The sequence below is a fragment of the Mesitornis unicolor genome, unplaced genomic scaffold (genome assembly GCF_000695765.1).
Source record: "Mesitornis unicolor isolate BGI_N332 unplaced genomic scaffold, ASM69576v1 scaffold4765, whole genome shotgun sequence".
In the NCBI taxonomy this organism is placed as follows: domain Eukaryota; kingdom Metazoa; phylum Chordata; class Aves; order Mesitornithiformes; family Mesitornithidae; genus Mesitornis; species Mesitornis unicolor.
In genome coordinates this window covers 83,878-99,826 of record NW_010184670.1, presented here as the reverse complement: position 1 = coordinate 99,826, position 15,949 = coordinate 83,878, and the positions used below count along the sequence as shown (strand labels likewise).

General features: G+C 36.6%; 1 protein-coding gene across 1 annotated transcript in view; it reads left to right on the top strand.

Moving 5' to 3' along the window:
• Positions 1 to 14,539, top strand: part of GLCCI1 (glucocorticoid induced transcript 1) — a 52,003-nt gene extending 37,464 nt beyond the window's left edge. Inside the window, exons 6-8 of the mRNA XM_010184528.1 lie at positions 6,509 to 6,719; positions 12,534 to 12,654; positions 13,721 to 14,539. Of these exons, the coding sequence (XP_010182830.1) occupies positions 6,509 to 6,719; positions 12,534 to 12,654; positions 13,721 to 14,069 (681 nt within the window). The 3' untranslated portion in view covers positions 14,070 to 14,539. The remainder of the gene's footprint in view (positions 1 to 6,508; positions 6,720 to 12,533; positions 12,655 to 13,720) is intronic.
• The last annotated feature ends 1,410 nt before the right edge of the window (positions 14,540 to 15,949 follow it).

Here is a 15,949-nt window from a genome sequence, read left to right as displayed (position 1 = left end):
GGCTACAGTAGTAAGTAATTGGAGATTAGAGGAGAGATTAATTAACTGTCTCCGTTTTGCTTTCTTTTTCTTAGGCAAGACTTAAGTTTTCTGTACTATGGTCTGGTTTTTGGTTTTAATGCTTTTCTTACATAAACTGAATGTGAACCGTTTTACTTCCATGAAACCACTGTGATCTGTCATGGGAGATCTCTGTGTGGAAAATACTGACAAATGGGGCAGCTTTGCTTGTGTGGGAGAGCTGGAACATTGGAATTGTCATTGAGGAGCACTGAAGTGCTTAGATGACACTTAAAATGTGAAATACTTGGTTTACAGCCACTGTTTCCTAAATAGCCAATGAAAATTTTCTGCTGTGGGATAAACTGCTCTGCTGTTTTTTCTAATCTTCTCTAAGATATAGTTTCTTTTCCTATGAATGGCCTTTAATAGCAATTCAGTGTACAAGTCAAGCTATTAAACATTAATCAGCGGTTTAAGATTCCAAAACTTGATATTTGTAGTACTTCATTTCAGCAGTTAACTTAAGCTTTGGAATAATCTTGGCTTCTCCAGAGATGTAGTTGTGTGAACAAAGCAATCTTAAGAATGAAATACTGTAGTAGTAGATGTTTGGTGCTAAGTTTGCTTTCCTAAGGCTGTCTCATTCCTTTAGAAAGGGGTATGTGTTGTAACAAGGAAATAAAGAAAGAAATAAACAGATAAACTGAGACGGAAAGCACAAATCAATAAACCTTGTTGCACCACCTCCGAAGAGTATAAAAAGTTATGTATTCCAGTGCCACCACTGATGTTGCTATGGCTAGGGCTGTAATCTCCGATGTTTAGGGGACATGTCATTTATTTATCAGACAAATCATCTTCATAAATATTGTCCTTGAGCTTTAACAGCTTATTACTTGGGATGCAGAACTCGGTCTTGTAAGTTACTGAATGTACTGGCTCCGATCCAGCAGAACAGTTAAGCACATACTTAAGTGCATTGTTGGAGTGGGGCCAGAGGTGCTCAGCAGTTTATGCAACCAAGGCAATAGTGAGCCCTTTCTCCAAACATCTAACTGGGGGGAGTCCTCAGACACAAAAGAAAGTGATAAATTAGGCATTGCCCTTGAAGTCAAGTTCATCTCTGTGGGCAGAGGATTGTCTCCTGCCATGTACTGTTAATTTCTGTGAGGTCTGGCCTAGTGGGACCTGAAGTGGGACTCCTAGCCCTGGCTTTGAGTTTCCTGGGTCTAATAGCCTACGTATGGAAGATCATAATAAGAGTAATTTACTCAATGTTACTGCTGGTAAACTTTCTCCTCATATAAGAATTTAGCTTCTTTTTATCTTGGGGGAGTTGGGGCAGCTGGGTTAAAGGTTAGGAGTTACTGAACAAAAGAGAAACCATAGGAAACCAAACTTCATTAGTTTCACCGCTAGTGAAACAATTTGGTTTTCTTTCAATTTTCTGCCATTCTTTCTAGCTGTAGCATGTATTTTTAGAAAATGTTTTAAAATAGCAATCAAAGGTAGTTGGTTGCTTTGGGTGATGTGTGAAAGATAAATTATTCTGTTGACTCGCTTGTAAGATTGGTGTGCATCTAGATTTTCAGCTGTTTTTTCTTAATCTGTTTCCATGTTTACTTCACAGTTTTAACAGTTCAAACCTTAATTTTCATATGAATTAATCTATCCAGCTGCATAAAACACTTTGTGCCCTTTTGTGAATCTGTATTAATTTGCCATGAAAGATTTGGGGAATAACAAACAGCGTGCTAAAAACACTGAGAAGGAATACTACGTTTCTTTTAGGTGCAGCTCACTACATTTAAAAAAAAAATATCTATATTCAAATTTATTTTAAAATTAGATACTACTACATTAATACTTTTCTGATTTCATCCATTTTGTTTTGATAACCACATTTGGGCAGGCTGTCCCAAGTAAAAGAAAATGCATTTTAGTTCTGTTAACTTTTAAAATTTTAGTCTACTGTTCCTGAATTTTTTTTATTAGTGTCTCATCTCTTCAGTATAAACTTGTATTTTTTCTTTTTTAACAGACTGTTTCTTAGTTCATATATTGATATCAGAGTAGGTGATATATAGGACAAAAATAAGCTTAAGGTTTAAGCATTTTTATGGATGTTACTTGAATTACTTTTTTTAAATTTAGCTCCCAGTTAAAATAGGTAACCAGTGAATCTTTCCTACCAGTTTCGTACTTCCTTGCTTAGTCTTCAGATACACAAATCAATTTATTTTTTTAGACTTGGGGTTTTTTTTGTTTTGTAGGGTATGATGTTACATACTTCCTGTTTTCCCTCTTGCTGACTTGAATTTCTGTAATCCTACTTCTTAAAAAAAAAAAAGTCTAAATTGATTTGGAATATGTCTTCTGTTTTATCTCGTGCTGACTTAATTGTGTTAGTTCATTGAAATGCTTGTTTTTTTAAAAAAAATATTTTAGTGATAATAGAAATTGTACTTACATATGTACATTTACTTATGAAAGTAAAAATTATTGTAGACATTAGACTTGTTATTTTTGTGTTTTACAGAGATAGCTGATGATACAGTAATGTCATTGTCATTACCTTTTAATAATCTAACCATAAAGTTTAGTGGGATTGCGTTGTAAGTGTTCAAAACATTCCAAATATTTAATTCTTTTCAGTTTAGCAATGCATGTGTATTTTTTTTCAGGTCACTTATCTTGCTTAGTTAGCTGAAGGTGTTCTCTTTTTTTTCTTTCATAAAACCAAGTTAAAGTTGGCTTTTTTGAGTAATTTGTTAATTGCCTCTTTCTCCTCAAGATTATTAATAAAGTTTTAATAAATGCATTAGAAAATGAATTAAAGATCCTGGATATATTTTTCCTTCCTGTTTTATAACGTGAAAAGGAAATTGTGATGGTTTTCTTTGTCCTGCTCTGACTCCGCAGCACAGATGTTGGAGGTTTTGGTACGAGAAGACGGTGAAGTTATTGTAGGGAGTGAGGAGTAAGAGGTTCCCTCTTACGGAGCACATTGTGAAAATAAGGGAAAGTACGTTGTAGCTGGATATGGGCACTCTCTTAAGTGTCCTGTTAGGATAAAAGTATTGTGAGAACTATCGCTATCTTTCAAGTATACAGAAGTAATTAGAAATGAAGCCATTTTGATGGATTATCACACAATATAAGCAAAATTCTTAATGTATTTCTTGTTTGATTTTTAATGCTTGTGGAAATATAGCAAGGTGGGTTTATGTACCTATCAGAAAACTTAATCCTGTAATAAAGGACATTTCTAATTTGCACAGATGCAGAGGATCTTTCCTTAAATCTTTATATCCTGCATCTGAAAAGTCTTTTTTCCCCAAGTGCTCCTTCCCAGGATACGTTATGGGTTTTTTGCACTTGCACCCTATCTAATACATTGCACTGATGCTAGCAGAGAGAAGCACTCTCCTGTGTCCACTTTTGTGTTCCAGTCTAGAGAACAGTTTTTAAATGAAAAGCATTGAATGCTTTCCTCTCAAAAAGCTGCCTCAAACAGATGTAAGGCTCATGGAGAACAGGTTGTTTTTAAGGCTCACATTGCTGTTACGTCATAGTAGCATTCCTGATGCTACTAAGTAGGGTGTTGTTTTTTTTTCCAGCAAAAAGATGGATGCTGAAAACAATGTGGTGAATTGTAACAGTTTATTGAGAAATATGTAGTGTTGTCAAATTGAGCGTTTCCATACCTTTGCAGGGAGATGGGGATAGTATGTAACTGTGTCCAAGAACACACTGTCCCATAGGCCATAGGGGTTGGCAGGTGTCCTGTCAGAAGGCATTTCACATAAGGTTTGTATATAACTGGGCACTCTTGAAAAAACAAACACACACAACTGCAAAACAACAAAAAAACCCCACCCAACCAAAAAACTGGTATATAGAATGAAGTAATTTCTAGTTGGTTTCCATACATTGTGTTATGAAAACTAATAGCAGCTGTACCAAATTAGTTACCCTATTTCTTATGTTGTAAGATTTTGAGTACTTCAGTTTTTAGAATAGTTTAGGCATGACTCAAGGTAAGTAGCTTCTAAAGTATTTTTTTAATGTTGATCAGATTTAATAGATAGAGCTTTTAAAAAGTGGAATACTTCTAGTTGATATTTTCATGAAATTTTTTTGCACTTGTTAAAACTTGGATTCAATATTAAGGGAAAGTTAAATACAGAAGCACAGTAATCTGAAGTATTTGCTGGCATTTTCTATGCCTTAAAAGTTATTTTACTTGGAAAGAGTAATAAATATTTTGCTTTTTCTACTAGTGTGTATATTTAGAGGCATGTCTAAAAATATGGATAACTTTTTGTACCTCGTTTTAATTCAGTGGAGGTTGAAATATGTGATTTAGGACGTACTTCCTGACTATACAAGACTATGTTGTTCCTCCAGGTGTGGAAGAACATCTGTGTTATCCTGAAGTCTTTAATTATGTGATCGCTTACTGGTTTTTTCCCTCCCTGGAATCCTTGCTTTACCTGTTACGTAGAGCACAGTATATCCGCTTAATGAGCAGCTCTTCTGTGTTTTTATTTTCTCCTTGTTACATATCTGTCTTAATGCTCACAATTAAACCTTGCTTTGCAGTCAGAAATCTGAATTTCTTCCAGAGTTTTAGCTTCTATATAAAAGGAGAGTGTCTGAAATTTGTTTCTCTTTTTATCACACTTGTGTGAGAAGAAATGTGGTATTATCTGTACTTTATGGATGGAGAAACACAAAACCATCAGGCTTTTATAACGTGATTCTTTAGGTAACTCAGGATACTGCATGCCATGTTAGGAGCTTGAAGTGCAGCTCTCATAATCTCCTGCATCCATGAATGTTGAAGACTTTTTTGCAAATCAGTACTATATAAACTGAGCATCCCAAAAAGATACCATAAAAAATAGAAGTTGCTTCAGATGACTTCCTGGCATTTCACAGAATTTTTGTGGCAGAGACAGAAATAAAAACGCTGTTCTGCATGGCAGTTATTTTTTTGGTTACATTATGAGACTGTTTTCTTTTTACAGCTTCAGTCTTGTTTTCTACCTCTCTTCTGTCTGTGTAGCAAATTATATAATACTTCAAGTCTGTCTTGTGCATCGAATGAGTCATGGCCTGTTGGGCTGGTGGGAATGGCAACACGTAGTCATGTTGTAACGCATGTGCAAAGTGAACCGAGCTGTTGGAACAGACCACACAGCTGTGTCCAAACTCCAGCATTTGATGCAGCAACTGTAATATTCTTTATAGCCTGTTTCTTTGCTCTTAATTGAAATGTGAAATGGTATTAACTGGAAGGCTCATAAAAAGACAAGGATCTTCTCACTCTGCTATGTCTCTGCCTCTTTGTATAATATGTGGTGGTTTTTTGGATAGACTGTTGCTGAAAAGGGGAGAAGGCAATACTCAGCCAATAGGGTTTCATGTCCTCATTTTTAGCAAAAGTGTTGGGTTGAATTTTAGGTTCTGAAACAAGCTATTAGAGTTTTGGGATATATAGGGAAGATGAAAGCAATAAAATAAAATCTTCACTTGAAGAGAGAAGGAAAAAGACATTACTTTTTAGTAGCTAGAACATCTAAGCTATTCTCTATGGCTTGAATACAATTCTCATTGAAGTGAGGATAAGAATGATATTTAAATCTTCCAGGCATTTCCCCTTCACTTCTAAGCAAAACTGTAATTCTTGTTTGATTTCTTATGCTTAAAGCTATGCTGTCTTCATGATAAAGCTTATTTTCCGCTGGGAAGGACAAGCAGAGCTTGCCAATCTACTGCTGTGAAGATGTCTACGCAGTGTATTGCAGAATGGGATGCGAGATCACTCTGGCCAGTGCCAGCTAGGCTGACAGGAGCAGGCAGTGCTTGCTAGCTCTGGTTCAAGACAAAGCTTGTGAACCTTACATAAGGCTGTGCATCATCTGCTTGGTTACCATTTTCTCAGAGGTCACTTGTAGAAGTGAAGGAGGGAATGTAGAGGTGTGCTGGAGAGTTACGACTTAGCGGCAAAACTTGGACGGTTTCATTTGTAATTGTAATGCAGTTGGCGATAGCGTGCCATTGTATTTGACATTTTCTACTTTCCCTTGTATCCAAATGTGATCTCTATAAGGTACTTGTTTTTCCTTCATAATAACAGTGACCTTTACTGAAAATTGTATTACTAAGTGTAATTAGAGATCTATTTGTTGGGGAGGCTTGCTTTTTAAAAAATATCGGAAAAAAGCATAAAAACATTATACTAGTGTGCATTGAAGTGCATTCTGGTGTTAACTCTGCATAAGTAGAGTATAGTTGGCCTAGAACATCTGCACATTGTCCCAGCATTCAGTGTATTTAATGTATGTTGTGTCCATTGTACATTGTGCTATTTTCTTGTGTAACAGCTGGCTTATTCTTAAAGTCTTGTCTGGTTACTTTGATTATGAGTGCTACAGGCTGAGGTTGCTTAGAAGTTTGATCTTTTCTCTGTAACCAAAACTGCTTGTTTCTCTTGCAGCCTTTGGATATCCCTGACGGTCGAAGGGCTCCGTTACCTGCTCACTATCGTAGCAGTAGCACACGAAGCATTGACACACAGACTCCGTCTGTCCAGGAGCGCAGCAGCAGCTGCAGCAGTCATTCACCATGTGTCTCTCCTTTTTGCCCTCCTGAATCTCAGGATGGGAGTCCTTGCTCAACAGAAGATTTACTCTATGACCGTGATAAAGGTGAGAGTAGAATGGCCCGCCTTTACCTATGGGAGGCATGTGATGTCCTGCTTTTACAACTACCTTCATTTTACTCATTACATCAGTTTTTGTTTCTGTTTGGTTGGTGTGAAGGGATTGAGGATTTACCTTAAAATTGCTTTTGTTTGTTTACATATCTTTTCCCCTCTTGTTTGTGAAACTTCACAAACATCTTCCATAAATATGTCAGAGGAGCACAGCAAACAGTCTTAACTATTTATGAAGATTCTAATGTGAAGAATTCAGATTGTAACATGTTTATGTTTAGAAAGGGTTTCAAGAAGGTTTGTGGTAGACTATATATTCATCATGGGTGAGTTACTTGCTGATCAAAATGGTGGTGAAGTTTTTGGATTACTTTTAGAAGTACTCTGTTTCTGAACTCCTACATTCCACTTGAAGCTGTTTGGTGAGGACCTCAGATATGAGTTTGAACAATGTGATGGAGAGTAATTATTTGTCTTTGTATGTTGTATAACAACCCAAAACTTCTGAATACTTTGTGCTTATATATAAATATCCTGCATTTTTTTCAAAGTCTGTAAAATGTAATTTGTTTCTTTTATAGAGGGAGTAAACTGGAGTTTCAGTAAGTAAGAGTTACTGACGGAACATGTAATATGAAAATCTAGGCACCAGTGTAAAAAGACCTTTTTTTTTTTTTTTTTTTTTTTTTTGGACAACTGTTTACTAATGAAATCATTCTTGGGCATCTGGTCAGCTAGACTTAAGTCTTCTATCAGCTGCAAACATAGTCTGTAGTTTGGAGGGATGCAGGTAAAATGTGCAAGCTAAGAGTAGTAAGTTTCACAGAAGAAACAAAAAGTTTAAGATTTTCTGTAGATTTACTGATCTAATGAGCTCAAGACAGCAGTATTTTGAGGTTATAAGTAAGGTTAAGCTTTTTCTGTAAATATTCCGTGTTTGTTAATTCTTAAAGTAACCTGGGAGTAAGACTGGGGAAGGCAGTGGAAGAAAGAATAGCTTTTCTTGGTTTCAGAAAAGTATTGCTTTCCTATCTTGTATTTAAAAGGAAGTAGTGGAAAACAAATCCACCTGCCTAGATCCGGAATTTGGGGTGGGTATGTGCACGTGGTGTAAGTTAACCACATCAATGTAGAAGTCTTAGCTCAACATGATAGTTGGCCGTGCTCCAAAAATAACAGGTATTAGTTCCCTGCTACTCCCCAACTTCTCTTTCATATAGTACACATGTGAATTGTAATGTGTTGTCAAGACTGAATCACTGTAGAGACATCCACTAAAGTACTTACACACAGGGAAACATCTTGACAGGTAAACTTATTCATATATGTCCTGATAACAAAAGTTAAAAAGCGAGCAAATGAAAAGAGTAATTCTTTTTGCAGTTAGTAGTCACAGAAATTGGAATTTTCAGTGGGATTTTATTGGCATTAAGGAGTGAAGTCTTTTTAATGCTTTTCAAGGGCTTTTATCTCCTGCCTTGTATTTTTTGAACAGCTAGTTGGAGTAGAATTTATTGCTGAACTTCACAATGAGTAGATACTACTTTGTGGATTTTGGTTTTAAGATTGGCTTTAATGCTAGGTTTGTAACAAACAGCCAGCTTTCTAAAGTTAATATAATTGCATTTTAAAATTAGTTTTAAGTGAGATACTTAATGCTGTGCTTATGAAAGATAAAAGCTTGAACTTGCTCATCACAACTTCATTCTTTAAGGACAAGATAGAAACTAGAAAAATGCATGGTGGTTTTCCAACAGAAAGTAACTTGTTCAAAGGTTGTAAAAGTATAGTCAGAAAGGCATCTCAGATCATTATCATCCTGGAGGCCAGTTGTTCTGAATAAGAAAGTTATCTTCAAAGTAGTTAAATTATAGATAAATGAGGGATAAAGGTAGAAATTATAAGGGATAAGCAAGTTTTAAGAGACAGTTTATTAATATCTGTTGTGGATGCTAACTGCTTTGTAAAACAAAGCTCACTAAGTTTTTCACACCTTTACTTTAAGATTTTTATGATGCTAAAATAAAACTGTTGCAAGTTTACCGTGAGGCCTGTTAAGATTTGAAAAATGCATCTAAGTATATGCATGTATATATACGTACACACATTCATTTGGGTACAGATACCCAAATGTAGACATTTTAAACCCGAGATACTTTTCTGTTACTTTTCTCAAGTTGAGGTTTTATTTTCCTCTCTACGGGAAAAACTTGGCTTTACCATTAAAAAACATAATTATCAGCTTTATGAATGCTCCCGAGTGTGTTGCTGAATAGGGAAGGAAGGTTAGCAGTTGGACTGAGAGACATGAGCAGTGAGAGGAGCCAGCACTCTGTACAGACACAGCACTGCTTTACATTTCTAAAGCATCTTTTATTTCTTGTGCAAAGCTGTGCTTTGGCCTGAGGCCCTCACAGCTGCTCTGTGGACTGTATCAGCTGTTTGGTTTACATTTCTGCAAGAAGCTGCTAAATCTATTGAGTTTTTACAAAAGAAGGTTAAAGCTAAATTTCAGGAAAGGCCCACAGTACTGCTCCGAACAGAGCAGTGATAATAAATATAGATTGGAGCAGAGAGGGAAGAGCTGAGAGAGAAGGTATGTTAGTGGCACCTGGCTTATGATTTTGTTTTCAAATATTGGGCTATTGCAAGGTAAGTGACTGCCTTGCTCTGGTAAAGCTACCGGTTTCACTAGGTCTGTGATACTGTGGTCCACGAGAGTGTAATTTAGAGTGCTATATAGGCATACCTAGCAGCTGTGACATAGGTAAAGTTCCAAGGCATCCTAAGGTATAGCAGATGAAATTTGCTTTTTTAATACAAAAATAGCATAACCTGTTTTTTAGGGATTTTTGACTTGGGTGCTTTGGTGTAGCATTGTGTATTTATTTCTGCTGTTGCTAGCAGGCTCTTACAAGCACCATGTTCATGAAGATGAACTCTGAGGATACTTTTAAACTTCTGAGCATCTGATTCATAGTTCTTAAAATGAAAATTGTATGTGAAGTCTTTGGATAATCTTAAGAAACAAAGGTATTTTTGAACCTATCAAAACAGTTCCCAGGGGTCACTGGTAGTGTTTCTTGTTTCCTTTAAGTTTTGTCACTCAAAAATTGTTTTACAGTTTCTTTTTTAGTTTGCCTTTTTTGTTGCTGGAATATATGCAAGCTAAAATTTGCGGTATTAAGTCTTCTGGTTAAAATAGTATTTTTAGTGTTCATTACAATCTGAAACATTTTCTAGATAACAAATTATAGCAATTTTGAATATTTATGTTTAGAAATTCTATGCAATAAGGCTCCATATTGTCTGCTATGTGGTTATGGTAACAAAACTCGCTTTAAAGGTTACATCTGTTAATCTTCAATCATTGTCATCTCATAAAGTTTGAGGAGTTGGTCGAAATACGCCAGCAGAGCACCCCCTACTGGTGGAAATATGGAAGATGCAAACGTGTCCTCTGACCTGAAGGCTCACACATTCCAGCCCCTGAGACAATAAAAAACCAAGTGTAAATAGCACAGTTTGAGGATACACACCTGCAGTGTCATTAAGGCTTAATAATGTGACAGTTTAGCACTTAAGAGACTGTTTTAAGCTGTAAATTTCACCTCTTACAACTTTGACTGGTAGCCACTTGTTCCAGTGCCCTTCCATTCTCGCACTGCTGCTGTACGTGTAGGACCAACACTAAGCTTGTACATGTGAGCCTTCTAATAACCACCTGTATTTTTCAAGTAGTAGTGTGATGTGTTTGGTCAAAATGAAAAACTAACAACTTAATAAGCTGGTAAAGCTGGAAGGGTAAAGAGAGAATCAGAATTGTTAAATTATATAGAATGGCTAAAATATACGATTTTTTTTTACTTGTTTAACAGCTGTCTTGTATAGAAAATTTAAGCCAGACAGGATTAAATAAACTGAAAAATTGATTGAAAATTGAACTGGCTAGACAAGACTCTGAATCTTCCAAGAGCTGACTTAATTTTCAATTCAATTAGATTCTTTCCTTGGATGTGCTTCCACAGTTTTCCACTATTTGGTGGAATGAACAGTAGCACATTTAATGTCTCACAGTTTTTAAACAGAAACTTGGATCTCCAATTTTAAATATTAGAACGAGGAAACAAACTGTCTGGGTTCTGTTAATGATTTCTGTGTTTGGAATGAATTGTGTGGGCCAACAGTGGAATGATGCCAACAGGACCATCATGCTCCCAGCTTGGCAAATATCTGTATTGTCTCTAAGCTTTTTCTGCCTTCGTACAGTTAACACCTAAAATTCTGTGAATAGAAGTTCTGTGTTCACTCTACAGCAGGAAAGAGCTGAATAATCAATACACTACTGAGGTTCACCTGAACTGTTTTTTTCTCTTATCTTTTATAGTAAATCTCCAAAGGGAAGTGTGACATTTGAGTTGATTTGTGTCTTGCTGTAAGAGGAAGCAGATATGTTTCAAAATCTCTAATGATTAGCTGTTGTATTTGTGTCACAGTTAGACAAATGTTTATTAGTTACTGTTTGCAGGCTGTTAAAGACAACCTTATATGCCTCAGTGAATCTAGATCGTAGTGCTTGAAGCTTTGGTTGATGTTCACATGTCCTTTTTCAGCAAGAGTGGGAAAACAGCAGAATAAACAAAGGTATCTGGGTTAAAAAGGTGGTAAGGTAGCCCACATTGGTGGAAATACTCAAGAAGAGCTGAAGCAAGAACAGTTCTTTCCCTCCAAATAAGGTGTGTTTGTAAGGTTGGGGGATCCTCTTTAACTTGCCATTTCATTTAAATTTTTCGATTGTAAGCCCAAGCAAAGAGTAGGGAGCACTAACACTAACCTGAGATAGGTGTTGCTCTTTGAGAAGGTAGAAGCCACTGCAGAAAGCTAATTTTCTGTGAGTAATTATTTTTGTACCTACTTTATTTCCTTAGTGCATTGAATATCAAGTTGTCAAGATGAGTGTTGAAAGTGAACTCTTTCATAGTCATAATTTTTCAAACTTTTGTGCTTCTGACATTACCAGAGTTGAGCCTTCTCTTATATTTTCTGAGAAGTACAAAGAAATCTGCCTATTGCCTTGAGTCCTTGATCTTTACACCTTTACTTTTAAGTGTGCCTAGTAAAATATCCACAGACAGCTGGAGTTATGAAGAATACCTGTATCATATAGTTAATAGTGATGAGATAATTGAATTCTAGAAGTTTTATTTTGGATACTAAAACAACTTCACAATTGTGAAGCAAGTAAAGTAGGACACTGTAATGTTGAAGTATCAGTTACCTGTGTTACAAACATGCTTTGCTTCTTTGCAACTTCTGAACTGTTCATAAGACTAATGAGGTCAATATTCCAGTGACAAATTATGTTTTAAAATAAGATACAGGCTGTACGCACACATTTTCAATAACTATTTATACAGTGAGAAAAGGTGTATTATCATTACCACTCATAATTCTTCTGCATGTATTTTGTATATTACCTTGTTTATTTATGTTTTTTTGAGATCTGTAATAAAGAACCTATTTGTTTCCAGGATCACAGCTCTACTTTGTTCCAATTGCAGTGTTCTGGATAAAAATATCATCCTGTTATGTGTTGTTATATGATAGATTACTGCTGCACCGAAGCTTTTATTCAGAAGAAATGTGCTTTACAAGGGTGTTAGAAATAGCCTGCACTAAAGGAAGCATTGTGGTAGAAGCAAACTGGCATAGTGGCTAAATGTGAAAAAAGGCATCTTGTTTGGAAATCGAATTTAATTAAAAAGCACTCTCAATCTCTAGTAATATAACTGCTTTAAATTTTCAGACAGTGGGAGTAGCTCACCGTTGCCCAAGTATGCCTCATCTCCCAAACCAAACAACAGCTACATGTTCAAACGAGAGCCCCCAGAGGGATGTGAGCGAGTGAAGGTCTTTGAGGAAATGTCGTAAGTAATGCCTTTTATATCAGCTGGTATCTGCAAAGCAGTAAACCTGTTTACTGAGCCGATTCAACTGCAGATGAATAAACTATTCCAGCTGATGAGTTTTTCAGGAGCAAACTATTCTTAGAGTTTGTACAGAAGAGAAGTTGAAGTATTTACGTTGGTTTGAAGAGGAAATGGAGTCTTTTATGCTTGATCTCTTTTTGTGCATTTATAAGAGGCAACAAAAATCCAAGCAGTAAAGATAAGGTACATTTAATTTCCTAAGCATTTATAAACCTCTTTCCATATGTTTTTTTACTAACTTTTTAAATGTTATTGGCTTAGAAAAAAAGCAACTCTCCTTGTCATAATTTCCTATCAGTTTCAAGCATAGGTTATGTTTTGATATGCATAAAACATATAAAATGGAGTGAAACCTATGTAAAGTGTTTGTAGATGGTAGTATACTTATGGCATAGACTCTGCTCAATATTTTTACTGAGCAAGAAATTGAAAATTAAACTCTTGGACATCATGCCTTTTTCCCCTAGACCCAGCAGTATTTCAGCACATGCTGTCGAGGTTGCATGCTTAGCTCCTGCGGATGAAAGAATTAAGAAGGGGACGTTTCTTGCTCTAACAGCATTCATTGCCTGCTGATTGGTGAAGGAGCAATGTTGGGTTGAGAAGGAAGCCTCCAGACAAATTACAGAATATGGGAAAGGAGAGATCTGTTTCATGGAGGCTTTCAAAGGGATTGTGTTGTTGCTGCATTGTTCTTATTAAAGAAGAATTTCCACCACACTAAATTACCGCGGCATTTTTTCCTGTGCATATGTACTGCAGATTTTTCTTTCTGGAAGTTGCATGTTTATCCAGTAACTATCAAATCATTTTTGTGACAGTACTATTTTTCATGCTGTGGATCAGTTAGCTGACTACCAATATGGAAGATGTTTGCCCCTTTGTCCAATTAATCCCATTCCTTGTCATTCACATTTTAGCAACATGTAGAACCACAAAGTTCATGATGTATTGATCAAATTGTCTTTGTTGGCCAGGTATATAATGTTTTTTCTTGTTGTAGGTCTCGTCAGCCTGTCTCAGCCCCTCTCTTTTCATGTCCTGACAAAAACAAGGTTAATTTCATCCCAACCGGATCAGCTTTCTGTCCTGTAAAACTTCTGGGCCCTCTCCTTCCCGCTTCAGACCTAACGCTGAAGAACTCTCCAAACTCTGGTCAAAGCACAGCTTTGAGCACCCTGACTGTTGAGCAGCTTTCGTCTCGGGTCTCTTTCTCGTCTCTGTCGGATGACACCAGCACAATGGACTCTATGGAGGTCCCGGTACAGCAACCGTCCCAGCAGCAGCAGCCGCTTTTGCAAGAAATTCAGACTGAAGACCACTCCTCTCCTCACAGCTATGTGTTAATCTAGACCAAGGTGGAGCAGGCCTCTGCCCTGAAATGAGGACTGAGGAGATAACAGTTCAGATACATCTGCATGAGGTGGCAACCGTTCAGAACAACACGAAATACTTAGCAGCATTCAAAGAAAATATCTCAAGGCTGTTCTTGGCAGGGACAGAATTCATATTCAGCATTTTTTGTGAGAAAGCAGTAATGCCTGCAGAATCCATATATCACTGAGCGTTTTAAGTGGAGACTATGCATTTCATAGTATATTTGACCAGATTAGTACTGTGTCCTGTGTTCTGTTTCAAATTCTACAGTATAAATAAGCTCTCTATATATATATATAAAAAAAAAGTTGCCTGTCTGAATAGAAAATGTCTTGCTGTGTTGTGTCCTATGGAAAATACTGTACTTCAGGATTATGTTTACAATTGATCCAGGTGTTTATGTTTCTAACTTCTGTAATACACACAATGCAAAAAAAAATAAAAATGGCCACAACAGTTGCACAGTGCCCACCCGATGGCCTAGCTTCAGGTACTTCTCTCGAAGTGTAAACTCAGGTAACTTGGAATGTATATCGTATTGGGATATAAAATATTTTACAGCTACAAAGCTAAAGAGGGAACATCACTCTTTTGCCTTTCCTTATTTTATGCATTAATATTTCCTCATTACATTCCACTTTCTTGGAATAAGTGCATTCAGATCCAGGTGAACGATGACCCTGGACATGGGTGAACGTGAGGAGAACCAGCAAATCTGTGATGTATATCACTTTGTCATGTGCTTACAAGTAAAACAACTGTTGCGTTTACTGTCATTTCAATATATGTAAAAATGTGGCATTTAAAGGTTTCAGGTGTTGCTCAGTTGATGACTGTTAGACTGTTGCAAATAAAGTGTTCAGTACTAGGCTGTACATGAGAAACATTCCACGTTGTGTGAGAGGATTTTGAAAGACAAGAATGTTTTTGTTCAAGGACAGAAATTCTTTCAGGTTTCACAGAGGGTGATGGGGATTTCCTCTCATGTTTTTGTTGGCAGTTAAGGATGTGAAATGCTACTGTTACCGTCTAAAAGTCAAATTAATGTTTAGTTTCTCTTTTGGAAATGTTCATTCATTTGCTGGTTGGAAATAGGTTTTCAGATTTTGTCGAGCAGTGTTAGATGAGCAGCATTTTGTTTATGTAGTGAGTAAACTGTGTTTGGATTAAAGTCCAAAAGTAGGAAGTGGGTGTTCTAAGAGGGGTGGGGAAAACAATAGCTTTAAGTTCATGTTACTTAATCAAAGCTTCTCCCATAACTTTCAGTTACTTAAGTTGTGTGTGTAAAAGTGTGTTTTCCCCCCTCCTTAAGTGTGAATAATAATAATAATAATAAAGAAATCCTTGTAAAATAATCCTGGTTTTGCAGGCTGGACACTTTCTCAAAATAGTGCATGGCAAGAACGGGTTAGTGGTGCTCTTGTATTGTACTGGAACAAGAGGAGCATTGCTTTCAGAGATAATTTCCTGTGATACAAGGAGGACCCCAAAGGCAAAATAAACTTTATGGTCTTGCTCCATTGCTTTCAGCTCAGTGAATCTACATTTATGCTGTCTGCTCCTAAGAGAATAGGGTTCACCTTTTCCAGGAATTGAAGAGATTAGTTGCCTGCAGCTACTGAGCATTTAAACTTGCTCTGTTATGTTTTTTTCATCTTTTGAAGATGAGATTGGAGGGGGGTGAGAGTGAGCCACCAATAACTACTCACTAAATATGTGCTTGCTTTGGAGATATAGCATTGTTTCCTTTTTATTACTGAGTTTTTGTTAATACTGTCTTAGAAGGTGGAGGTTGCAGCTTATAAAACAGTCACTGCTTTTTGACTCCCCTTGCAGCAAATACAGGAGAGAGGTC